This window comes from Mytilus californianus, unplaced genomic scaffold (assembly GCF_021869535.1).
Source record: "Mytilus californianus isolate M0D057914Y unplaced genomic scaffold, xbMytCali1.0.p SCAF_15, whole genome shotgun sequence".
Lineage (NCBI taxonomy): Eukaryota > Metazoa > Mollusca > Bivalvia > Mytilida > Mytilidae > Mytilus > Mytilus californianus.
Genome location: NW_026262637.1, coordinates 25,694,977 through 25,722,298, shown reverse-complemented (window position 1 = coordinate 25,722,298; position 27,322 = coordinate 25,694,977). Strand labels below are relative to the sequence as shown.

The 27,322-nt window shown below is 32.1% G+C and overlaps 1 protein-coding gene across 1 annotated transcript; it reads left to right on the top strand.

Moving 5' to 3' along the window:
• Positions 1-950: 950 nt before the first annotated feature.
• On the top strand, positions 951-27,322 carry LOC127725747 (T-complex protein 1 subunit theta-like). Its single transcript, XM_052232961.1, has 16 exons — positions 951-1,053; positions 4,194-4,284; positions 4,570-4,781; positions 7,398-7,467; positions 8,875-9,003; positions 12,303-12,364; positions 13,539-13,676; positions 14,878-14,949; positions 18,567-18,740; positions 19,476-19,563; positions 19,805-19,920; positions 22,082-22,153; positions 24,565-24,657; positions 25,551-25,622; positions 25,932-26,051; positions 26,611-27,322. The coding sequence occupies exons 1-16, from the start codon at positions 994-996 to the stop codon at positions 26,674-26,676; spliced, it is 1,635 nt and encodes a 544-aa protein (XP_052088921.1). The 5' UTR covers positions 951-993; the 3' UTR covers positions 26,677-27,322.

Sequence of the window (27,322 nt, the reverse complement as noted above, 5' to 3'; positions counted from 1 at the left end):
TGAATTGATTTTTAATTTTATTAACATGTAATACATATTAATGTCTCTACAACAAAGAAAAGTCTTGCATCAGTCACAATGCTCTACAAAATCTAACATCAATTAGTCTCCATCTCAAACAAGCAATACTTAGTACCATCAAAAGAACATAAATTTGTACAGCTATTCTCTCCCACAAATTACCATTTATATAGGCCTATTCCTTTTTTCCTAGACCAATAAGGTTGTGGAATTTCTTACCAAACAAGGTAGCCAGTAGTACAGACTTAAAAGCATTTAAGTCTAATGCAAAATCTCATATATATTGCTACATCAAATAAAAGTTTTATCCATATACGAAAAATAAATTTAAAAAAATTCATTCATTCATGTCTTTATTTCCTCATAATTGAGATATAATGAATACACAAAATTAACTAAATATCACACAACAAAAAGAATAAACGAAATAGGAACAGAACAAAAAAGTTTTTTTTTTTACATAAACAGACAAATATACACTTTAAAATATGATAGGATAGGCATGATTTAAACTGATCTTAAGTCATGTAGTAGGGAGGCAGGAAACACTGAGACGTATATTTGTATGGCCTTTTATATTCCCCTTGGGTCACACTGCCCCAAACATCTTAATTGCAGAGAACTCAGCATTTAAAATCTTACCACACCGGTATTATACATTGTATTCTTGTACTGTATTGTTTGTATAACTGAATTATGATTGTATCTTTGCCATTGCCCTCTGAGATCGACTGAGACCTTAATTGGAATAAACACATATTGTATATTTATATTGACCAATGACCTCGGATTAGTTTAACAAATATCTGAGTAATGGCTCAAAATATTAATCCCGGAGACCGAAATGATGAGAGCGGATGGTCAAACATTATTCATCATATTGACAACTCGGCTTGAAATACTGAGAAAGAATGAAATTAACACTTCCCTATAAAGTAACTAAAGCACTCTGGGAAGACAACAGATTGAAACATGGCGATGCACGTTCCTAAGGCACCGGGCTTTGCCCAAATGTTAAAAGAAGGTGCTAAGGTGAATTTAAGTTTGACATAAAAATTAATGCTTTATATAAATAATTCTATCTGATATTCCTTGCTTGACTTTCAAATGCTACTCACACCAACAGTAATAGTTACTGTAGGCAACACATGTGGTTTCCATGCTTTATTTTCAGAAGGATCTGGAATGTTCTCATGATTACGAATGATAAATCGGAAAGTATAATGACCTTGTCATCTAAGACTTCAATAATTACGAAAAAATCAAACGTTGTATTCACAGTGCTTTGTCTATATCAAACCTTTAAGTCAAATATACAAGTTGCAAAATAAAAAAAGGGGGAGGGAGAGAATTATCTGAAGTGTCTGGCAACGAAATCATTGACATCCATTGAGTTCACCTCTAGGTTATGTTCTTATGAAATGGTTAGAGAACTTAAGAGGGCAATGCTCACTTTAATCTGTACAGGTACTTTTTTTTATTGGAATAAAGAGCCCAGTGCTGTTTTTCTCATTTGGCTGCTCACTGACTCAGTGACTCCCAGTTCAACAGGGTTTAACACTTTTCAGGAAAATTTGAATTAGTTATCATGTTCTCAATATAGTCATTTAATTCTAACAACATTCTAATCAATATTCATGCACGAAAAAAGGGTATACACAATATTGAGACAGCAACCCAAATAACTTAAGCTGCAATAAAGTCTTCACCTGTCCAATAAAAAACAAAAAGAATCAACAACTTCAAAAGATACTTCATTGACGATACCATATACAATAATGGCGTAAATAGTGCAGGAATAAAATTGGTAATTGTAAAAACAGTCGAAAATATTTGCTATATTTACACTATACTTGCAAATTGAGGTCATGCATTCAAACCTACATCAGTCCCAGGTAACTTTAATTTTTGGTTCAAAATATTTTGAACAAGGATTTAATAAGGTCTGAAAGCTAATAAGTGAAATAAACACAAGGTTGATTTAATCTTTATGAGGTGCCGAATTGTCTATGTGAGATGATGATTTGTCTTGGTGCTGAAGTGTCTTTCTGTTGCCAGTTTGTCCTGGTGCAGAACTGTGTAGAAATCTCTATTTATATGGTTGCTTGCTTGAGCAGACCAGAGAAGCCTCTAAATGTTATATTAAAGCACTGCTCTTGGTGTCCAAATGATATTGAGACAAAAATCCATCAACACAATAACTTAAAGATGTCTAGAGGTAAAAATACAATCTTCAACAAAATATGTGTGTTTATACATGGACATTGACAGGTTGGGATTAAATTAAAACGACCAAAGATCTGCTTTCAACACTTGTGTTGACTGTATGGACCCCAGTGGCATTGGCCAAATGACAATACAATAACAGTTTATAATTGAAAATAATTTGTATTTAATCTATAGTCCATTTTATTTTTTAAATATGTTTTTGATGTTTGTGATATATACATATTTTATAAATACAACAACAAAAAAATGAAAAATAAAAGAGGTTTTTGTCTCGCCTGCGACAAAAGTCACAGTATGCGAGACATAGGTATTACTATCCGGCGGCGGCGGCTGCATCAACTATTTTCGTAAAGCTTTATATTTCAGAAGGTAGAAGGCCTGGATACTTCATATCTTGTATGCATATACCTTATGTTACAAAGTTTCCGTCAATCATATGTCCATTGTCCTTGACTTCATTTTCATGGTTTAGTGACTGATTGAAACAAAATTTGAGTTTTTTTGTCATGTAAATTTCTCACTTATGAGTAATCGGATAACTATATTTGGTATATGGGTTCCTTGCAACGTCTACATGTCCGTCAGACAGAGTTCACCTGACCTCGACCTCATTTAATGGATCAGTGATCAACATTAAAGTTACGTGATTAGGTCCTTTTTTTCTCATACTACAAGCAGTAGGTCAACTATATTTGGTGTACTGAATGATTGTAATGGGTACATGTCAGTCTGGCAGGTTTCATTTGACCTTGACCTCATTTTCATGGTTCATTGGTCAATGTTTTTTTTTTCTGTTTTGGTCGGTTATTCAAATACTATAAGAAATAGGTCAACTATATTTTGTGTATGGAATACTTGTAAGGTGCACATGTCTGTCTGGCAGGTATCATCTGTCCTTGACCTCATATTTATGGTTCATTGGTCAATGTTAAGTTTTTGTGTATTGGTCTGTTTTTCAATTAGCATACGCAATAGGTCAACTTTATTTGGTGTATAAAAAATAGTAAGGTGTATATGTCTGTCTGACACAATTTATCTGACCGTGACCTCATTGTCATCGATTTTTAAAAATGTTAAGTTACTGTAATGCTTTTAGTAAAACCTTTATCTTTAAGACTTTCAACATAAAATCAATGGTCAGTAAAGTAGGCGAGACATTTCAGCGTGTGCACTCTTATTATTCTTTCTTATTTCTTATATTACTTGAATAATTTAAAATAAGAATAGTAAGTACCCAGAGAAAAATACAGAAATAATTATGTTGACTTTGTTTTCTGTAATACTGCTAATTGTATTCACCTCATCACATTTACCAAGTGTGATAAACATTATCATGATTATGTTACTTAAAGTATCAGACTTTGCTAAAATAAAGTGTAAGAACATCTGTCTTACATCAGAAATAACACTGAGAAACTCTCAGGTACACACATCAACTAAGTGGTTCATACTTTATGTATTCATGACATGATTTCATGAAATATTTAATTCTAAATCAGAAGACCTGAGTATCCACTATTTTAGAAGATACAGATAGAACTGTTGGATTCATCAACTTAGGGCAGAAGGCAAATAGGACTTGATTAAATAAACCAAAAAAACTAGGCATCAGTGTGCTTACTCCATGCTGTTTCAAAACACATAAACATGTCAGAGCAATCTCAGACTACATGGACTATACCATATAATATGCTTAAAGGTAACATGTACATTCTTGTAATAACATGTAGACTGAAAATAAGGTCTACAGATTGATTTATTCCTTATTGGTAATTCTTTGTTAAGATACATCTTATTCTATTTTACTGTTTACATAACATGTACATGTATAGTATGTGAAACTCCATTTCATGAATAATTGCAATGGACACCATTGTCAATTTTCCATGCTGTCTTAAAAAGTGACATGGCCTGTTTATTTAATTTTTATGATTTTTTTGCAGCACTACAGTGGTCTAGATGAAGCTGTTTATAGAAATATTGATGCCTGCAAGGAACTAGCAGCAACTACTGTATCAGCTTATGGACCACTTGGTAAGTGTCTAAAAGCAAGCCCCCTATAAACCCCTGGGTATGCCAACTCATCCCAGTTTCTCTGAAGCACCCATTTTTGTTTTGAATGGGGATGTTAAATGTAATCCCTTGTCTTGGGGAAAGTACCACACACTGCCTGTTGCATATCCCTTGGAGGACTCACTCTACTGGGCTACTAGGGTGAAGAAGTCCATTTGCTTTTTTCCTGACTGCCAAAAGCAATAGTATATTATACAATGATTATAAATCAAATTAACATAATCAACCTGTTATTCGATTTTTCAGGTCAGAATAAAATGGTCATCAACCACATAGAGAAGCTGTTCGTAACAAATGATGCTGCAACAATTTTACGTGAACTAGAAGTCCAGCATCCTGCTGCAAAGATGATTGTGTTGGCATGCCAACAACAGGAACAGGAAGTTGGAGATGGAACCAATTTTGTCATGGTTTTTACTGGGGCTTTATTGGAACATGCAGAATCCTTACTCAGAATGGTGTGTAAATTGAGTAATTTCAATTCATTCATGGCTTTTTAGAAGTTAATATGTTAAGTTTGGTTGTAATCTCATTTTAACATCTAACAACACGAACTAGAATCCACCAAAACAATATTTCATTTGATAAAAGTTTCATGCACCGAGGGGGGTTTCCTCATACCTTATCTTTATTGACCAGAGACTTAAAAATTCATTTACATACCTTCATGTTTTCGATATTTTATGAAACTCCTACCGTCTTTTTATAATTTACTCTCTAGAGAAAAATTAATTGACTTCTGTCTGGTTTATGAAGAAGTTTTTATCATAGGTATAATTGCAATTTGGTCCTCTGAGAAATAAAACTGAATGTTTTGTGTTTGTTTGTTTTTAATACAGAGCCTCTGTTTTAGTCCCCTACGGAAGAAGTCGAAGGGGACTTTAGGTTTGCACTCCGTCCGTCTGTCTGTCCGACAATTCAGTTTTCCTCACTTTTTTACTTCGTGCTTATTGATTTGATTTTTGGTATATACTTTTATCATGACCAGTGACAGATCAAGTTGAAGGTCTGATGATTTTGTGCAGAGTTTGGTCCTTGGACTTCGAAAATTCATTCAAGTAATCAGTTTTCCGCACTTTTTTGTCATGGTTGAAGACATTGATTTGATATTTGGTATACAGTGTTCTCCCCAGGATTTTGGATAGCACCAGGGTAATGCGTGTGAACAGCTTGGTGAAATGATTCATACAATCAGTTGTGTCGCGTTGCGTCGCTATATTTCTAGTTACTGTAGTTATTATGTCTCTTGTTTAGTTTTAATACTGTGGTACTGTGTTATGTCAGAATATTATTGGTTAAAAAGATCAATAAACAGTTTGTATACTTTTAATATTTTTTAAAAATAAATAAAACATGATTCATTACATAATATTCATCTAAATTTAAAGTAATTAAATTTTTTATAAAATCCATGATCAATAAAAATAAAATATCATTCAAACTGGAACATATAAATTGTTAGATATACTGTTCCCAGATTCAAAAGAGAACAAAAATGTTCAATTTAAAAAACTTTCTAGTTTCTAGAAAGAAAGTTGTTGTATATGAAAGGATTCCTGTCATAAGGAGATTTAAAATTAACAAGAACAAAATTGTGTAATAATTTGAACCAGTTTCTATCTTAAATTTTAATAAAATGAAATTTTTCATAAATTTTAAAACATTTTGCCATAGATTTCATGAACATGTAAATATTAACCTTTCTTGTCTTTGGTGATAATCAAACATAGATACAGACTTAATACTGCACTGAAATCTAAATCTTTATTTGTCATGATCCATTTAAAAAGAATTCCTAAATCTATAAATTTATCTTAGGTCTATAGATCTATAAGTAGCATATTCAATGTCAACAACAAAGTCTCCCTATTTTCCCGCCTAAATGACAGGAAGTAGATATAAATAGATTTAACATGTGCTTATGGATTAAAATTGCAAGATCACTTCTGTTATTCATTAATGATCATATGGATATATATATCCAGTTTGAAGGTACAGTCATGCATTTATTTATAAAATAGAATAGATTGCAGTTAATTGTAAATAATCTTGAATATTCCACGTGAACTAACTGGGTCATGTGATCCTTCCCCTTTGAATTACTTGTTGACAGTTTGAAACCGGAATATCATGCAATAACTATGTCATAATTAAAGATAATTTTGGCCATGGTTTAATCAGAGACATATAAAACTATGATATAAGTATTGAGCTATCTTTATAATGTACAAAATATGTACCGTCGTGTGTACAACTATCGGGTCAACACCGTTTGTTTACAAAGTATTTGCAAACTTGTCAGGTGGTGAGTGAAGCCTTAAAATAGTTATCTTTGATCATAAAGTTATGATCTCTAAATTAAAACACAAAAGAATCATGTAAAAAGTGTTAATTACATCGATTAAATCCAATCAACAAAGGTTAACCTCATAAAGGTAAATCGATCACGTGGTGTAAACAATCTGTGTTGAACTGGTTTGGACTGGTCAAATTTCACCTGGAATTTTATACCGCACGGAAAAGATTTAACAAGTCGTTTAAAACTTTACCGATTTACGATTTTTTAACTGAAAATTTTAGCACCACAGAGAAAAATGATACGTCGCGGTAAGAACGATACCACCACGGTGAAAAATTATACATCGCGTGCCCACGGTCCTTTAAGGGCCTGGGGAGAACACTGGTATATAGTTTTACCATGATAAGTTACAGATCGAGTTTGAAATTTGTTTGGTTCAGTTGATTTTTTTGCAGCGTTATGGTCCTCTGACTTAGAAAATTCAGGCAAAAAATCAGTTTTCCACACTTTTTTTGTTGTCATGCTTGAAGATATTTTTTATATAGTTTACACCATGACAATTTATAGATCAAGTTAGCATTTTGTTGCATTGCAAGGAATTTTTAACAGGTAGGGGACTATGTTTTGTTATGCAATACTCTCAGAATGCTTGTTAATTTTTGTTTTTATTTCATATGCTAGCATGAGTGTTTATCATGAAAGGGACTATAGTTCTCTTTTAGTAAAGAATATGTTTTTGATTTATGTAATGTATCATTGTTTGCCATCTTTGTAGGGTTTATCTGTTACAGAAGTCACAGAAGGTTATGAGTTAGCCTGTAAGAAAGCTCTGGACATTCTTCCAAGTAAGTGTTTGATTTAACAAAATTTCTACACAGCTATTCCAAATCAAGTGATGACCCTTTGTTTGTGTTTCTATATTTGATACCTCCGATTATTGATATATTAGTCTCATTGGGAGTTATCATATAACTTGAGGCTTAACAGCGGTAAATTCAGCTGCCCTCTGTAAGACATTTAAAAAACTTTTACATTTTTACTGTAATAAAAAACATTAGTATTATGTAATTTAAACCATTTTTACAGTTTATCAAATGTTTTTTGCCATAAAAATCTCAAACAGTAAGTTTGTGGCAATTATAAATGCAAATAAGTATACAATATAAATGAAAATTCACATATATACAATCATATTTATCTTAAGTCCAGAGTCTCCCATCCTCAGTTCAAAAAATCTCATTAAAGATACCAGGCTCATAATTTTGTATGCCTGACGTGTGTTTATAGATATAGGAAGATGTGGTATGAGTGCCAATGAGACAACTCTCCATCCAAGTTACAATTTATAAAAGTAAACCATTATAGGTCAAGGTATGGCCTTCAACACGGAGCATTGACTCACACCGAACAGCAAGCTACAAAATTTAGTCTACAAAAGACTCGGTGATGCTTGAAACATAATAGTTGTGTGGCCAAATAAAGTACAAAGTTGAATGGCATTTAGGGCCAAAAATTCCGAAATTTGAATGACCTATGACCCCAGTTTATTAACTTGTGTTGGTGCTGATGGAGACGTGTGTTTAGTCTACAAAAGACTTGGTGACACTTGAAACATAATAGTTGTATGGCCAAATAAAGTACAAAGTTGAATGGCATTTAGGGCCAAAAATTCCGAATTTGAATGACCTATGACCCCAGTTTATTATCTTGTGTTGGTGTTGATGGATTTAGTATAAAATCATCTTTTCAGCAGAAATACTTTGATCAGAAAAAAATGTTGCCTTATAGTTGTTTATCATTCTCAACATTACCAAAATGCTCTTGGTTTAATTTAGGTCTTATTATATCAAAACATGCTTTCCACTATGGACAAATACTCCTAAAAGGAAGGTTGACTGAAATGTGGAAGGGACAACATTTTTCAGCTTTAGATATGGCTTGTGTTGTCTTAGCTGATACTATCTAACTGTCCAACTTATGCTGTTCCATTTAAACAAACATTGTACCTAGGGAAAACAGTTTAAAAAATCATTATATACTCACAAGTTTTTCTGAATGTGATTGATTAATTACTTTTGCTTATGTTTGACTCATTTGTAAAACCTATCTTTTAGATTTATTGTTTATTTGTTTTTTTGTTAATTATAAATATGCATGAAATGTATGCCACTGCACAGCTAGCAAACAACAATAAATTAATCAATGATATTTTACTAGTTAACAAGTTATGATGATAATTTTTTAATTTATAGGTTTAGTCTGTGGTGAACTTAAGAATCTACGAAATAAAGAAGATGTATTGAAAACGATCAGAACATCAGTTATGAGTAAACAGTATGGAAATGAAGATTTTCTAGCTAATCTTATAACAGATGCTTGTAGTAAGTTACCATATTGGCTGAAAGTTAAATGAAAAAAATGTGCAATGGTTGTTTTGTGGCCTTCAATTTATACAGAGGCTTACACATAACAAGATGATTTTTTTTCCATTTTATATTTTCTGAAAAGTGCTGTTTGATGAGGTGATAAATAATTTTCTAGATGGATGCTGTGTACAGTGCAAAATTTTGAATAGAAGTTTGATATATGTTAGTGAAATTTCAAGAATTTGTTTAATCTACAGATTTTATTTAAATCTTTTTACCTTCCAGTATTTCAAAGATTTTTTTTTATGGACAAACCAGATTATTTATCTTGTGATTGGTATACTGGAATTTGCCACAAAGAAAGAAAATAGACACTACTTTTGGAACTGTCTATTAATATTTTTTTCTGTAAATGAACTCACAGGTACCTACTCAAATGCTTCATAGAAAAATTAAATAATTTTTATACGACCGCAAAAAAATTTTTGTGGTCGTATATTGGTATGACGTTGGCGTCGTCGTCGTCGTCGTCCGGCGTCGTCGTCCGAATACACAATAGTTTTCGCACTCTAACTTTAGTTAAAGTGAATGGATCTCAATGAAATTTTACCATAAGGTTCAATACCACAAAAGGAAGGTGGGGATTGATTTTGGGGGTTATGGTACTAACAGTTAAGGAATCAGGGGCCAAAAGGGGCCAAAAATAAGCATTTTTGTAACTTCTAGACATAACTTGTGTGTAAGTGTATGGATCTCTCTGACATTGTACCACAAGGTTCCATATCACAAAGGGAATGCTGGGATTGATTTTGGGGGTAATTGCCTCCAAATTTTAGGAATTAGGGGCCAAAAAGGGGCAAAAAACAAGCATTTTTCTAGTTTCATGACAATAACTTGTTTGTAATTGTATGGATCTTTATGAAATTGTACTACAAGGTTCCATATTACAAAGGGAATACTGGGATTGATTTTTGGGGTAATTTCCTCCAAATTTTAGGAATTAGGGGCCAAAATGGGGCAAAAAACAAGCATTTTTCTAGTTTCATGACAATAACTTGTTTGTAAGTGTATGGATCTTTATGAAATTGTACTACAAGGTTCCATATCACAAAGGGAAGGCTGGGATTGATTTTGGGGGTTTTCCCTCAAAATTTTAGTAATTAGGGGCCATAAAAGGGCAAAAAAAACATGCATTTTTCTAGTTTCAGGACAATAACTTGTGTGTAAGTGTATGGATCTTTATGAAATTGTACTGCAAGGTTCCATATCACAAAGGGAAAGCTGGAATTGAGTTTGGGGGTAATTGCCCTAAACGTTTAGGAATTTGGGGCCAAAAAGGGGCCAAAAAACAAGCATTTTTCTAGTTTCCAGACAATATCTTGTGTTCAAGTGTATGAATCTCTCTGAAATTGTACTGCAAGGTACCATACCACAAAGGGAAAGCTGGGATTGAGTTTGGGGGTGATGAATCATAAGGGGGTTCAAAAAATTGGGGGGGATTTTTTTTTTCATTTTTTTTCTTTAACATTTTCCATTTTAAATTGGTTATTTCTGATTTATATATAAAAGCAAATAATAATGATATAGTTTGAATAGGCATACATGTGAACCTCCCGACGGGAGTACAATAATCCCGTTTTCAGGGGTCTCCTCCCGACCTCCCGTTGAAGAGGAAAAAATCCCGTGTATGAAATTTTTCATGAATGAAAAATTTCTGCCCAACATATCATCTCAGGCATCTGGTGTAACTGACATTACCTGAAGTTATATTTTACCTGTAAATCAATTAACATGCATAATTATATGGCTTCACTTGTCAGCTTGGGTGTCAAACATACTGGTAATCAACAATTTTTACCTCAGGCTAACTGCCGTTGTGTAACAAAAACTGTGTATTTATTGGGTTACTTCCCTTGATTTATCCTGTTTTAAGTTACTTTCCTTTTAATAATGAAAATTTTTAAAAGAATATAAATAAAATATAAATTGAACAAATAATCATAAAAGGATGGTTATTAAATGATTTTAAATGTCTTAGGACAAATAAAAAAATAATAATTTGAAAATTATTTGAGGATTCTATACTTCCTTTCAAGGCTTAAATTGAAATTTATATAATAACTATGACCCTAATTTTACAGATAGAATGATTTTCTGAGTTTGCAAATTAAAACTAGGTTGCAAGAGAAAAAAAACCAAAAAAAAACATATTTGCAGATAGCTAAACAAATGTTCTGGTTGCAATGATTGTTTTATAGAATATGAAGTAAAAAATTTAAAGAACATACTGGAAAAAAACAATGTTAGATTGAACATGTAGAATATAAAGATGGAGAAACTTTATAAGTACAAGGGTACTATAAACATAATAAATTGGATGGAAAGTTGAAGAAAACACACTTTAAAAGACCATTTTTACAGCACACGGTTACATTTACAACAAAATTAATGTCGATTAAAAACCTCCTGATCTGAGTCCTAATCTCCTGACCAAAATTTCCCAATCTCCTGATCTGAGTTTCACAGTCCATTACATGTATGAATAGGTAAATTGAAAATTTTTAAGTTCTTAGACCACTTTCATTCTGTGTCAGAAACCTATGCTGTGTCAAATATTTAATTACAATCCAAATTCAGTGCTGTATCAAGCTTGAATGTTGTGTCCATACTTGCCCCAACTGTTCAGGGTTCGACCTCTGCGGTCGTATCAAGCTGCGCCCCAGCGGAGCATTTTATTGATTATGGGCCCAGTTTTCAAGTTGGTCCAAATCGGGGTCCAAAATTAAACTTTGTTTGATTTCAACAAAAATTGAATATATGGGGTTCTTTGATATGCTGAATCTAACCATGTACTTAGATTTTTGATTTTTGGGCCCCGTTATCAACTTTGTCCACATTGAGGTAAAAAGGGTCCAAAATTAAACTTTGTTTGATTTCATCAAAAATTGAATTCTTGGGGTTCTTTGATATGCTGAATCTAACCATGTATTTAGATTTTGGATATTGGACCATAATAGGTGAATGTCCAATTTAAAATTTTTAAGTTCTTAGACCACATTCATTCTGTGTCAGAAACCTATGCTGTGTCAAATATTTAATCACAATCCAAATGCAAAGCTGTATCAAGCTTGAATGTTGTGTCCATACTTGCCCCAACTGTTCAGGGTTTCGACCTCTGCGGTCGTATCAAGCTGCGCCCTGCGGAGCATTTTATTCTAAAATGAAGTGCTGCAGATACTGTAATTTCAGAAATGTTTTTATTATTTTCAAAGAATATTGGAAAAGATTATAAAATGTTATTCTTTGTATTTCAGTATCAATACTCACAGGAAAAGTTACATTTAATGTAGATAACATCAGAGTTAGTAAGATTTTGGTAAGTAATACTGATGGGGAAATAAAATTAGTCTTTGATGGATCAACAAGTCAAAGAGCTTGTAGCGTTTGTAGTAAAGAACATGGGAGAACTATGAAATATAAAAATAATACATTTCCTATTTAAAATGTGATAAACTATGATCCCATACCATATCAGTTTACTATAAAGGTAAACCATATAAAACATGATTTATGTTTCAATTCCAGTTCATTTAGGAGATTTGCAAACTCTTTGAGGAATAAGATCTTCATTTCCATGTTGCAAAACAGTGAACGCTCACTTATTCAAAATGTCTTAGGGAACTCTTGTAATTGCAAAGCGTGTATGATTGTTTGGGGTATTTTCAAGTAGAAGTTGAAAATGCTTGTAAATGATTCTAGAACGCTTAACAAGTTTTAAAATAAGCTAAAATCACAAGAAAAACAATTGTAAAAGTTGTGTTTGACATTAACCGGATATCAGAATAGAACATGTAAATCACAAACAAAAACATTGAGGGTGTGCAGAAGATTTGTACTTAATATTGGATTATTAAATAAATATTGCATATTGATATGGATTTGATAGGTGAATTAATAGTTTTGAAAAGAAATAAGGGTGCCCTCTACAATTTCAATAATTAACATGGTGGACGTAAACAAACCAACTTTTCCTCCTTTTTCTTGCTTATAGTACTCTATAATCATCACCCCTGCCTGGCAATTTTGATTTTGAAGAGAAGAAAAATCTGGACAATACAGGACTGAATTTCGGTAGTGTTTATTAAATATTTAGACATGATAAGCCGTATAAACTCTACTACCTCACTGGTAAAATTGCCGTTTTTAGTGAGACATGGTAAACCTTATTTTTCAACTTTTTAGTTTAAATTTTCATACAGATCCACTGAATGAGGGGCCCACTCAGTATTCTTCTTAAAAAATAAATCATACATTCAGTATCTACTATACATTCAGTATCTACTTAAAACTTGAATAACACTTATTGTTAAAATTTTTTTTTTTTTAAAGTTGTAATATTTTAAATCTTTTTATTTTTTACAGAAGCTCAAAAATCATGTACCTGCTTTGTGCTGTTCCATTAAAGCATACATAATCAAAGAAAAAAGAAAATGTAGAAAAAAATACTTGTATATTTTATGAGTTCTTGTATTTCTGTATTTGGATTTTAGGGCTGTGGTGTGCATCAGTCTGAGGTGGTTCAGGGTATGGTGTTTAAACGTTATGTTGAAGGTGATGTTACCAAGGCAACCAACTGTAAAGTTGCTGTGTATTCATGTCCATTAGACTCTCTACAAACAGAAACAAAGGTAAGTTTTCCACTTGTTCAACAACTTGCCTTTATAATTTTTATACGCCCGTTTACGGGACGTATTATGGTATACCGTTGTCTGTCCGTCGTCAACATGTCGGACATTAACTCAAAAATGCTTCAACCAATTTGCATAAAACTTTGGTGAATTGTTAATATCTATTGACGTGAGCTCCCTTTCGTTTTTTATAAAATTTAGATTTTACGTTTCCGAGTTATGGAGTTTTATTCATTAAAAAAAGGGGGATTTTCCAGTTTTCGGACAATAAGTCAAGAATGCTTTCACCAACTTGCAAGAAATTGTGGTGAATTGTTTATATTTATTGACATGAGCTCCCTTTCGATTTTTATAAATTTTAGATTTTACTTTTCCGAGTTACAGGGTTTTATTCATAAAAAAAGGGGGGATTTTCCAGTTTTTGGACAAGAACTCAAAAATGCTTTCAGCAATTCTTATGAAACTTTGGTGAATTGTTTGAATGTATTGATGTAAGCTCCATTTAGAATTTTATAACTTTTACATTTTACATTTCTGAGTTATGGGGTTTTATTCATTAAAAAAAGGAGTGATTTTCCAGTTTTCGGACAATAACTCAAAAATGCTGTCACCAATTCTCATGAAACTTTGGTGAATTGTTTATATCTATTGATGTAAGCTCCCTTTGTATTTTCATAAATTTCTAATATGACATTGATTGAGAATTAATTGAACTTTATTTGTTTTTGGTCTGACAACAGATTTACTAAGTATTGCACAACAGCTAGAAATCTTTAATTGAATATAAATTCATCAATTCATATAAACAATTTCAAGTTCTTTGACTACATTTATTCAGAAACCAATAAGATGTCAAATATTTAATTACAATCCAAATTCAGACATGAATCAAGCTTGAATATTGTGTCCATTTTTGCCCCAACTGTTCAGGGTTGGACCTCTGCGGGCGTATCTAGCTGCGCTCTGCGAAGCAGTTTATTGATTATAGCCATAGAGTTTGATGATTTGCCAAATTGTCATGAAGAATTTCTAAAAACTATAATATATACATGTATATAAACTGAACTAAAAAAAATCATCAATCTTCTTAATCTCAATATATGAGATGTTTTCATATATTTCATTGCAATTGTTTTTTGAACTTGATTGAGACTTAAAAAAATGACAAAGAAATGGTTGAAATAAATTTCTATTTTTGTAGGGAACAGTAATCATCAAATCTGCTGATGAATTAATGAACTACAGTAAAGGTGAAGAAAATCAAATAGAGGCTGTAAGTATGGTATTGGGGTTTAAAGGGAGGACTGGTTTTGGTTATTCTCTCATCATGCTTATGTTATTATCGTTAAACTTGCTATGGTCTTTCAGTATTTGCTACTGGATGTTTTGCAATTTAATCTCAAGATTTCTCTTTGAAGTCTTATCATTACATTATAATGCTTTGTGGGTTTGTGAAGATGTTAGTTTGATCCGTGGGACAGTCAAACCAGACTTTGAAATATTGTATATGCTGCATCTTTACCATACATGCAGTATTAAGGAATAAGAACAGTGAAATCTACTTAGATTTATAATTATGTGTCAGAAAAGGTGACATTTCTACCTAAGAGCTGTTACCTTGTTGGATAGTGTGTAACAAATCTGACTGTGTGTGACAGTTATGATGAAGTCAGCAGTGTATAATCATATAACAGTAAATATTATTGTCCTGAATATACATGTTATGTTTGCCATTGGACATTATGCACCTGTTTGTCAATTATTATTTTTTCTTGCAAAAAGCAATATTAAGTCGCCCTCTTGTTGATGTTTTAATTAGGCTTGATATTTTTCAAACCAGTGATGGGGCATTTTTTATACGACCGCAAAAAATTTTTTGTGGTCGTATATTGGTATGACGTTGGCGTCGTCGTCGTCGTCGTCCAGCGTCGTCGTCCGAATACGCATTAGTTTTCGCACTCTAACTTTAGTTTAAGAGAATGGATCTCTGTGAAATTTTACCATAAGGTTCAATACCACAAAAGGAAGGTGGGGATTGATTTTGGGGGTTATGGTACCAACAGTTAAGGAATTAGGGGCCAAAAAGGGGCCAAAAATAAGCATTTTCTAGTTTCCAGACAATAACTGTGGAACAGTGTATGGATCTCTCTGAAATTATACTACAAGTTTCCATACCACAAAGGGATGGTTAGGATTTGCTTTGGGGGGTTATGGCTCAAACCGTTTAAGAATTAGGGGCAAAAAAGGGGGAAAAACAAGGTTGTCCTGGTTAATGGACAAATACTTTAGTACAAAACATAATTTAAAGCAGTGTAAGGGAGATAAATCAAATACATCATTGAAATTATCTCCCTTACACTGCTTTTAAATTATGTATAAAGTAATGGTTAATGAACAATTAAGATAATTTAAAACAGTGTAAGGGAGGTAATCCAAATACAACGTTTTGGTTACTTCCCTTACACTGCTTTTAAATTATGTTTAAAGAAATGCATATTTATAAAGGAAGACCAGTAAAAATATCTGCAAATGTTGCATCTTTTTTTTTTACAAAAAAATCCATATGAAAGATTTGACACTATATTTTAAATTCTATTATAAAATAGATTAAGTTAGCACTATGGTAAATTTAAATGGGTAATTATGGCTGCAAATTCCATTGGAAATTTGAATTGAGATTATGACCATATCTTGAGGGAAAGAATTTTTTGGGGGAAAAGGGGGGGGGGGGGGGGGGTAAAAAGAAATTGTGGGGGGTCAATTTTTTCTCATTTCAGATTTCAGAAATTAAAAAGAATTATTCTTCAAATATTATTTTTTTTCAAATTTCAAATATTGAAAAATTTCAAGAAGTAATCTTTAATTGCACAGTATGGCGCATTAGATTTGTAAAATCTTTGACCACATTTATTTATTTGTTATGCCGAATCTAACCGTGTATTTAGATTTTTAATTATGGGTCCAGTTTTCAAATTGGTCTACATTAAGGTCCAAAGGGTCCAAAATTAAACTTTGTTTGATTTTAACAAAAATTGAATATATGGGGTTCTTTGATATGCTGAATCTAACCATGTATTTAGATTTTTGATTTTTGGCCCAGTTTTCAAGTTTGTCCAAATTGGGGTCCAAAATTAAAATTTGTTTGATTTCAACAAAAATTGAATATATGAGGTTCTTTGATATGCTGAATCTAACCATGTATTTAGAATTTTTTATTTGTGGGCCCCGCTATCAAATTGGTTCATATTGAGGTCAAAAGGGTCCAAAATTAAACTTTGTTTGATTTCATCAAAAATTGAATTATTGGGGTTCTTTGATATGCCAAATCTAACCGTGTATTTAGATTTTTAATTTTGGGTCCCGTTTTTTAAATTGGTCTACATTAAGGTCCAAAGGGTCCAAAATTAAACTTAGTTTGATTTTAACAAAAATTGAATTCTTGGGGTACTTTGATATGCTGAATCTAAACATGTGTTTAAATTTTTGATTATGGGACCAGTTTTCAAGTTTGTCCAAGTTGGGGTCCAAAATTAAACTTTGTTTGATTTCAACAAAAATTGAATATATGGGGTTCTTTGATATTCTGAATCTAAACATGGATTTAGATTTTAGATTTTTGGCCCAGTTTTAAAGTTTGTCCAAATTGGGGTCCAAAATTAAACTTTGTTTGATTTCAACAAAAATTGAATATATGGGGTTCTTTGATATGCTGAATCTTACCATGTATTTAGATTTTTTATTTGTGGGCCCGCTATCAAATTGGTTCATATTGAGGTCAAAAGGGTCCAAAATTAAACTTTGTTTGATTTCATCAAAAATTGAATTAATGGGGTTCTTTGATATGCCAAATCTAACTGTGTTTTTAGATTTTTAATTTTGGGTCCCGTTTTTTAAATTGGTCTACATTAAGGTCCAAAGGGTCCAAAATTAAACTTAGTTTAATTTTAACAAAAATTGAATTCTTGGGGTTCTTTGATATGCTGAATCTAAACATGTGTTTAGATTTTTGATTATGGGCCCAGTTTACAAGTTGGTCCAAGTTGGGGTCCAAAATAAAACTTTGTTTGATTTCAACAAAAATTAAATATATGGGGTTCTTTGATATGCTGAATCTAAACATGTATTTAGATTTTAGATTTTTGGCCCAGTTTTCAAGTTGGTCCAAATTGGGGTCCAAAATTAAACTTTGTTTGATTTCAACAAAAATTGAATATATGGGGTTCTTTGATATGCTGAATCATACCCTGTATTTAGATTTTTTATTTGTGGGCCCGCTATCAAATTGGTTCATATTGAGGTCAAAAGGGTCCAAAATTAAACTTTGTTTGATTTCATCAAAAATTGAATTATTGGGGTTCTTTGATATGCCAAATCTAACTGTGTTTTTAGATTTTTAATTTTGGGTCCCGTTTTTTAAATTGGTCTACATTAAGGTCCAAAGGGTCCAAAATTAAACTTAGTTTGATTTTAACAAAAATTGAATTCTTGGGGTACTTTGATATGCTGAATCTAAACATGTGTTTAAATTTTTGATTATGGGACCAGTTTTCAAGTTTGTCCAAGTTGGGGTCCAAAATTAAACTTTGTTTGATTTCAACAAAAATTGAATATATGGGGTTCTTTGATATGCTGAATCTACCCATGTATTTTGATTTTGGACATTGGACAATAATAGGTAAATTAAAAAAATTGAAGTTCTTAGACCACATTCTTTCTGTGTCAGAAACCTATGCTGTGTCAAATATTTAATCACAATCCAAATTCAGAGCTGTATCAAGCTTGAATGTTGTGTCCATACTTGCCCCAACTGTTCAGGGTTCGACCTCTGCGGTCGTATCAAGCTGCGCCCAGCGAAGCATTTTATTATTATCTTGATTTACCTTTTTTCAGCAAATAAAATCCATATCTGATGCTGGTTGTTCTGTAATCGTGTCTGGAGGAAAAGTAGGAGAATTATGTCAACACTACTGTAATAAATATAAAATAATGGTTGTACGACTCATGTCCAAATGGGATCTCAGAAGGCTTTGTAGATCTTTAGGAGCAACACCTCTACCTAGAATAGTAAGTAACTCTTTTACCATACAATTGATACTAATTGACAACTCGTCTCTGGTATCGCAGTAGGCTATGTTAGTCTTAAGGGTTGGCATCCTGAGTAACACTTTGGATACTGTTTGACAACTTATGTCTGTGGTATCGCAGCAGGCTGTTGGGTTGACATCCTTAACTCAGGTAGTTAGTAGACTACCCTTAATGTAAAATACAGGTGATACAGATAATAACTTTGAGTTATTCATTGTTCTCTTCGTTAACTGTTGTAGTATAAAGCTAAGGTGTTGGTTTTCTTTCTCAAATTGTTTCATTTAGTCATCCTGGTGCTATTTATAGCTTACTATAATATATGGGATTAGCTAATTATTGAAGGCTATACAGTGACCTGTGATTGTTCATATCTTTGTTCCTTGTTCTTTGATGGATAGGTGTCTTATTTGCAATCATACCACATTTCCTTATTTTTATATTGAGGGTATAAAAAAATTGAGACGAAACTGGTAGACTTGATAAAATGTTCAAAATATTCAAAAGTACCTTTCCAAGTAATTTATGAGAACAAGTGAATCGACACATGCCTTTCAAGATTCAATGTAATGAAATAGTATATACCAACATACTTCAGCAGAATTTTGTGATAACATATAATTTGAATGCTCCCCATCTAAGATCATCCACACCCAAATTGGGTAGTTGATATAAAATAGATACGTTTATGTTAAATCATGTGTGATATATTTTCAGACAGCACCAACAGCAGATGAGGCTGGCCACTGTGATCGTGTATATGTAGATGAAATAGGGGACACATCTGTTATTATATTTAGACAAGGTAAGATTATGTTTGTGATGGTAATTTTAATTGCATAATGACACAATAGGAATATGCTGTAAGAGAAATTTGAACAACCAATGATAAAAAATGTAAAATATTACTTAATCCACATTAAGTTACAAAAATTAATTTTTTTATGGATCATTTTCATATTTGATACTCAAGATATTCAGCTCTAGTAATTGTTAACATCACGATTTAAAATGCATTATCATAGTAACATACATTTAAATTATAGATAAAGAAGAAAGTGCTATAGCGACCATAGTGATAAGAGGTTCTACAGATAATATTATAGATGATGTAGAAAGAGCAGTAGATGATGGCATTAATACATTTAAAGCTCTGACTAAGGTTTGTAGATATACTACATTAGCTTGTAGTTAATAATGGGTTTATAATACATGCTGGCATTACTCTTTGATAATAATACATTTAGTTTGTCAATATACCATATTATATTGAATTTAATAATTGGTTAGTGGATGATGACAACAATACATTTAAAGTTCTTGTTATTGTTTGTGATTATACCATATTACTGTCAATGTGAATATTTTTCCTGGTTGTTATTTTCATATTTTCAATGTATAAACTGTTCCTGTTAGGTTAGATTCTGGCATCGAACAATACAATAATTGGGTCCTTTACTTTCATATTGCTTATTTGTATAAACTCGTCATAGATACCAGGATTAAAATTTCGTACGCCAGATATGCGTTTCGTCTACAAAAGACTCATCAGTGACGTCATATAAAAAAAGTTGTAAGTATGAAGTTGAAGAGCATTGAGGACCCATAATTCTGTGAAGTATTTGTACCGGTAGGAGGGGAGATAATTTTTCTATAATTTCATGTGATTAGTAAATAAGTAAAAAATAACCCCTGCAAAATGTCCACGGTTACATTATCTTAAAGTTGATAATTGGTTAGCAGATTAAGGCATTAAATCTTTTAATTCTCGTACTGAGGTTTGAAAATATATCATATTAAAAACTGGTTAATAATGAGGTATGTCTTCATAACTCCTAAATTTTCCAATTTAATAATTTCATATTTTTCTTCAGATCTGTATTCATGAATTTCACAACTCTTAATGAATATTTCTGAATTGATGAGTTCGAAATTGACTCATTTGAAATTGAAACACTACTAGAACATGGTTGAAACAAATTTTTATGCCCCCGTCTTAGTGGAGGGGGCATTAAGTTTTACCCTTGTCCATCTGTACGTCCGTAGGTACATCCCAAAATTGGTTTCCGTTATCTAACTTTAGTTTGTCTCAACCAAATGTCATAAAACTTATCCACAATGCTTATTACCACAAAACACAGATCAAGTTTGAATTTTGGTGGCATCACTTTTACTGTTTGGGAGTTATGCCCCTTTACAAATGGAAAAAATGCTGAATTTTAGCTTCCGTTCTCTAACTTTAGTTTGTCTCAACCAAATGTTATGAAACTTATCCACAATGTTTATTACCACGAAACACAGATCACGTTTGAATTTTGGTGGCGTCACTTTTACCGTTCTAGAGTTATGCCCCTTTACAAATGAAAAAATGCTGTTTTTTTTGTTTCCGTTCTCTAACTTGAGTTTGCCTCAACCAAATGTTATGAAACTTATCCACAATGTTTATTACCACAAAACACAGATCAAATTTGAATTTTGGTGGTGTCGCTTTCACCGTTCTTAAGTTATGTTCCTTTACAAATTCAAAATTGCTGAAATATTTGTTTCTGTTCTCCAACTTTAATTTGCCTCAACCAAATGTTATGAAACTTGTGCACAATGCTAATTACCACAAAACACAGTTAAAGATTGAATATTGCTGGCGTCACTTCTACTTTTCTAGAGTTATGCCCCTTTAAAAATGGAAAAATTGCTGAATTTTTCGTTTCTGTTCTCTAATTTAAGTTTACGTCAACTAAATGTTATGAAACTTTTAAACAATGCTTATTACCACAAAACTCAGATCAAGTTAAAATTTGGGTAGTGTCACTTTTACAGTTCTTCAGTTATGGCCCTTTATAACGTTATATGCAAGAGGGGGCATCATCTGTGTTCCATGGACACATTCCCCATTTATTATTTATGTTTTATTCACAAAAATTTAGACAAATTTACCTTTTGAATTTTGAAAAAAATTGAATACTATTAAAATTAAAACTATAAACCTTCCACAGTCACTCTTTATATATTAAATATCTTATTTTGAAATATCTTATTTTGAATACGCACCTCTGTTTAGCCATAACAAAAAGCATTGATATTCATAAAGTGATGAATAACTTAAGGACTCATTGTCCTTTTAACACTGATGAATAAAAAGAGATGTAAGTCAACACACCAGAAAAGACAGTCTAGATGGCTGCATATGTATGATCTTAACAATAGACATGTGTATATACCATATATCAGGATCTTAATCATCTTGAGTCTTACACAAATTTGAAGTAATTTTATGTAATTTGCACATGTGCAAATGATATTTATTAAAAATTATTCTTTTACAGAATGGAAAATTGTTACCAGGTGCTGGAGCAACAGAAATAGAATTGGCAAAACAAATTACAACCTATGGAGAGGTAGGTTAATGTGAATATGTTTACATGGTTATGTAAGTTTTTCTTGATACTCAGGGTTTGAACTTTATTTAGTTTTAAAGAAGCCATGTGGGCCCCTAGCCAAATAGATTTTGGGCCCACAGTAAATCTTAATAGCCCACAAAATTTATGGAAATTATGATTCTCAATACAAATTTTGGGACACTTAGGCTAAGTTTCCTGTTTAAAACAGTTTATACAACTGAAGACAGGGGACTGTTAAAATATTTACTTGGATCCAACCAAATGTCTGTTAATGCCTGTGGAATGCATATTTTTCACTTTTATGATCATTATCTTTTGTCAACTGTGTCATTCGTGCGTTTGTAGTTATTAGTCCCCTACTGACGAAGTCAGTGGGGGCTTTATGATTGCACTCCGTCCGTCCGTCTGTCTGTCATCTGTCAGTCCAGCAAATCAGGTTTCCACACTTTTTTACTTCATGCTTGAAGATATTGATTTGATATTTGTTGTATTGTTTTATTATGACAAGTTACAGATCAAGTTCGAATTTTGTTCCAGTCTGATGATTTTGTGCAAGTTATGGTCCTCAATTCATTCAAATAATCAGTTTTCCACACTTTTTTTATACCCCCGCTTTAAAAAAGTGGGGGTATACTGTTTTACCTCTGTCTGTCCGTCCATCCATCCGTCCCATGAATATTTTTAGTCGCAGCTTTCTCAGGAACTACATCATAAGGATTTCTGAAATTTGGTTTCAGGGTTTATGTAAGTCCGCAGTGATGCGTTTTCAGATTCATCACTCAACAACTTCCTGTTTACCGAACACTAACATATTTTTACACTATTAAAATTATCCAGGGAGCATCATCAGTGAGCAGTAGCTTGCAGTTTCACTTGTTTGTCATGCTTGAAGATATTGACTTGATATTTGTTATATAATTTACACTATGACGAGTTATGGAACAAGTTAGCATTTTGTTCCAGTACCATGAATTTTTAACCGGTAGGGGACTATGTGTTGCCATGCAATACTCTCAGAATGCTTGTTATTGTTAAAATAGGGATTTCGTTCATTGTTGGTCAGTGTCCGAATAGCTCGTATATATTTCATTGGCGGACGAAGGAAAATTTACCAAAATAAACTAAACGATGTTTGACAAGCTATTTCGAAAGGAATATTATGAGACATCTGAGACGAATATAACCTCAGACCAAACCATTTCTACTACGAAGTTACATTTAGAAACCATAACATGCTCGCAAAACAGAACACCCGTTATTAAGATAGAACAGTCAGAGGAGTTTGACCACGCATGCGTAAATGAAATCAACTTGTGAAAACAGAGCCTGTGTTCAGGTGATCCTGGCCCACCCAACCTCTAATTCACTTCAGTCCAAAAATGAGCTAGGATCTCAGGCTTCTGAACGTAACAGTTTAATAACTGGTTTTCACCAGATTATTGTTCATTTGAGCACTACCATTTAGGAAAACGTATAAGTTTCCGAGAAAACACTAGGTAATAATAATAATTATCAAAGTGCACTCGCCATGTGGGCTAAAGAGATTACATATTTATGAGCCCACATAAAAAAATACTCGCAAATGGCAAGTGCAGGACAGCTATTTTCAAACCCTGATACTGTATGTTATCAAAAACTGAGCATGTCATTGAGCATATAATGTATATGGTATACTGTTGATTCATTTATGTTTGTGTATTGAAGAAAAATTGCATATTTGTAAAAGTCTCAATACCAACTTATAGAAAATTTGTACTTGTTGAACTTTTAAATTCTTGGTTCACCTTTGTTTAGAAAATTCAGGAAAATTATTGGTATCCCACGTTCAATGTTGAATCCACATTAATCATTGTGTTTATTTTCATTAAGATGTTTTAAAAACTAGTGTCCAATGTGAAAACTAGAACAATCTATTCACGTTTATCTTGACGCTTTCAACTTTTATTTTAAACTTATTATAGTCTATGTTTGCATGGCTTTTAAATTATTACACTAGACTACCTTCCTTAATTGACCTTATGCATGGCTTTTGAATTATTACACTAGACTACCTTCCTTAATTGACCTTAAAAGACTTTTGGTCAGATCTTGCATCAATTGCTTGCTTGTTTGGTAAGCACATTTCAGGAAATTTGGCTTTCAAAGTTTGCCTAATAGCTTTCTCAGTTTGCTAATGAAATAACTTTAAAATGGTTGAAAAGGAGGTCTATATCAGTTTTCTCACACCCTACCTAAAAAGTTTTTCCAACAGGAGAGATTGGCTAATGTTATTTATTTGTTAGCTGATTTAGAGTGCTGGTGGAACAAAAGGCAATGACTGCTATTGATTTCAGTATCTGTATTGTATTTATTCTCAATGATTTGTTTTACCCTGCTAGATCATGTTTGTAATTGTTTTTTATTTTCAGAGTGAACCAGGATTAGAACAATATGCTATTAAGAAGTTTGCTGAATCTTTAGAAAATTTACCAAGAGCTATTGCTGAAAATGCTGGAGCTAAGGTCAGTGTTTAGATAATATTGATTCCAGTATTTTGATCCAATGTTTTGATATGTAGGATTTCATATGAATTATATGCATGAATTATTAGCTGACAATAAACAGCTTTGGCTTTTGGTTGATATGGAGAGAAAAAATAATTACAAGAGTGTAAAAATTATGATATATTAGTCATTACAGGATTTAGAAAGCCATGAAAGCGTAAATCACAAAAAAATATTGACTTGAATCACATTTCGTCATATTTTATTGTAACTAAAAGTAAATAAAGATTATAGTAGTCAGCTAATAGAATTAAGATGTGTCCAAATGTCCAAATGTCATTTTAAAATGTAGGCTTATGCTATATATATGTTGGTACATGTCATCCAAATATGGCTTAGATTCAGTACTTGAAATTTAGGTCTGAATATTTATCAAAAATTAAATGCAAAAAGTGTGCATGAAAATGTAGACTGACTCCACAAGTGGGAAGAAATAATCTTAAAAGATTTTACTGAAGAACTATTTTCAGATTAAATATTGCCCCAATACATTAATAACACTTTATTTTGTATTTGATGAGTCGTACATCTCACAGAAATAAAGGAAAAGATACATTTCTATGCCCCCGCTGCAGCGGAGGGGGCATTAAGGTTTACCCTTGGCCGTCTGTACGGATGTCTCAAAATTGGTTTCCTTTAACTTTAGTTTGCCTCAACCAAATGTTAGGAAACTTATACACAATGCTTATTACCCAATAACACAGATCAAGTTTGAATTTGGGTGGCATCACTTTTACAGTTCTCTAGTTATGTCCCTTTATAACTTTATATGCAAGCTGGACCATCATCTGTGTCCCATGGACATATTCTCCATTTATTTGTAATTCTTTTACATCTTTGTTTTATTTTAGGCAACAGAAGTATTATCCAGATTATATGCTGCTCACCATGAAGGAAAGAAATATGCTGGCCTTGATATAGAGGTAAAGAAAGTTATAACTAAGGAAATTTATTGGTGTGATTTTTTAACAGAATAATAAAATTCATGAATTGTAGAGTTCAAGAAATGTATCAAAAATGCATTTAAGTGTAAAACTGTTGCTTATATTTAGATTTTCCAAAATGACTTTTTAAAAATAGCCAATTTTTGGGTAGGTTACTTTTATTCTGCTTTGTGAAAAACTACATGTGAAATGGCCAAGAGCAGGATAATGCACAAAACTATGAATGATGTTATGTTTGTATTGAAGCACTTTTAAGAGGTATATTGATGTTTTCTGTTGTTATTTCAGGCACAAGGTGTCGGTATCAAGGATGCTACAGAGATGAAACTGGTAGATTTATACCTCAGTAAATACTGGGGATTAAAGTTTGCAACACAAGCAGCATGTACTATCCTAACAGTAGATCAGGTAAATTTATTATCTCCCTTAGACAAGCAGCATGTACTATCCTAACAGTAGATCAGGTTAAAATTATTATCTCCCTTAGACAGACAAATTCTGTTTGGTTAACCGTGTCACCTTAAATTTAGCACCTGTAAACAGCATCAGCTGTGACCAAGAAAGAGAGCTTAATAATTAAATACAATAAGAGTAATGATGAGATTAATTAGCTTTTAATTATACAGGTAATTTGTTTTGAATACTAATGTATATACTAGAACAAAATTAACACTGTTTGAATGTTCCTTGAAGTTCAGTATTTTTGTTCTTTTACTTTTTAATTCAGCACTTATAACTTTTATTGCACATTAAAGTTCTAATATCCAAATTTCATTGTTATTGTCTTGGAAGAAATCACATGCGTAAATAAGTTATGCATTTTACTATCAAAATTACATACAGACAAAACATATCTCTGTGTCAACAGTTATTTTTTAATTCAAATTATAAATCTTTGATGGTACATTGTAAAATGAATGAAGTTAATTCAATTAAAATAATGTAATGTACTTATGATTAATTATAGATTATAATGGCTAAAGCTGCTGGAGGACCTAAGCCAAAGGAGAACAAGGATTGGGATGAGGATTGATCTGACAGGAAGATTAAGCGTGGTGTTCCTTATAATGTGTCTCGCTTTCAGAACAAATTTAAATTATTCAAAGTCTGACAGAAATAGCAGATGTGTTCAGTTTTCATTTCAAGTCATCAGATCTGTAAAAAAAAATATTTCAATTTTGACATTACCATGAAATTATTTCATTTTGTATGAATATCATGTAATTATTCATCAGTTGTTGAGATAAATGACTTGGAATCATTTGTTGAAAATTACATGCTTAGTCTTTTCTCTTTGTGGGCATTAATCTTCTGCTCATTTGCATTTTTCAATATTTTTTTTCGGAATAAGCTAGAGAAAAAAAAATCTCTGAATGGGTGGAAATAACTGAAGTACACGTTATAAAGAATTAACAAATTATGTATGTATGTATTGATGGTAAAAAATCAAAGCAAGAAAATACATCATGAGAATAAATAGTGATATTGTACTCATACCTCATGCGTTTCCACTTTAAGTTATCTGTTTCAATAGTACTTACATAATTCATTAAGAGCAATGTTCTGTTTAACATCTGCATATTTGTTTTGTTTTGAATGATTTCATAAATCCCTTTTTTTATGTCTAAAGTGTCATTTTGTAAAATTATTTATAACAAAAATAAAAATTATACACATTA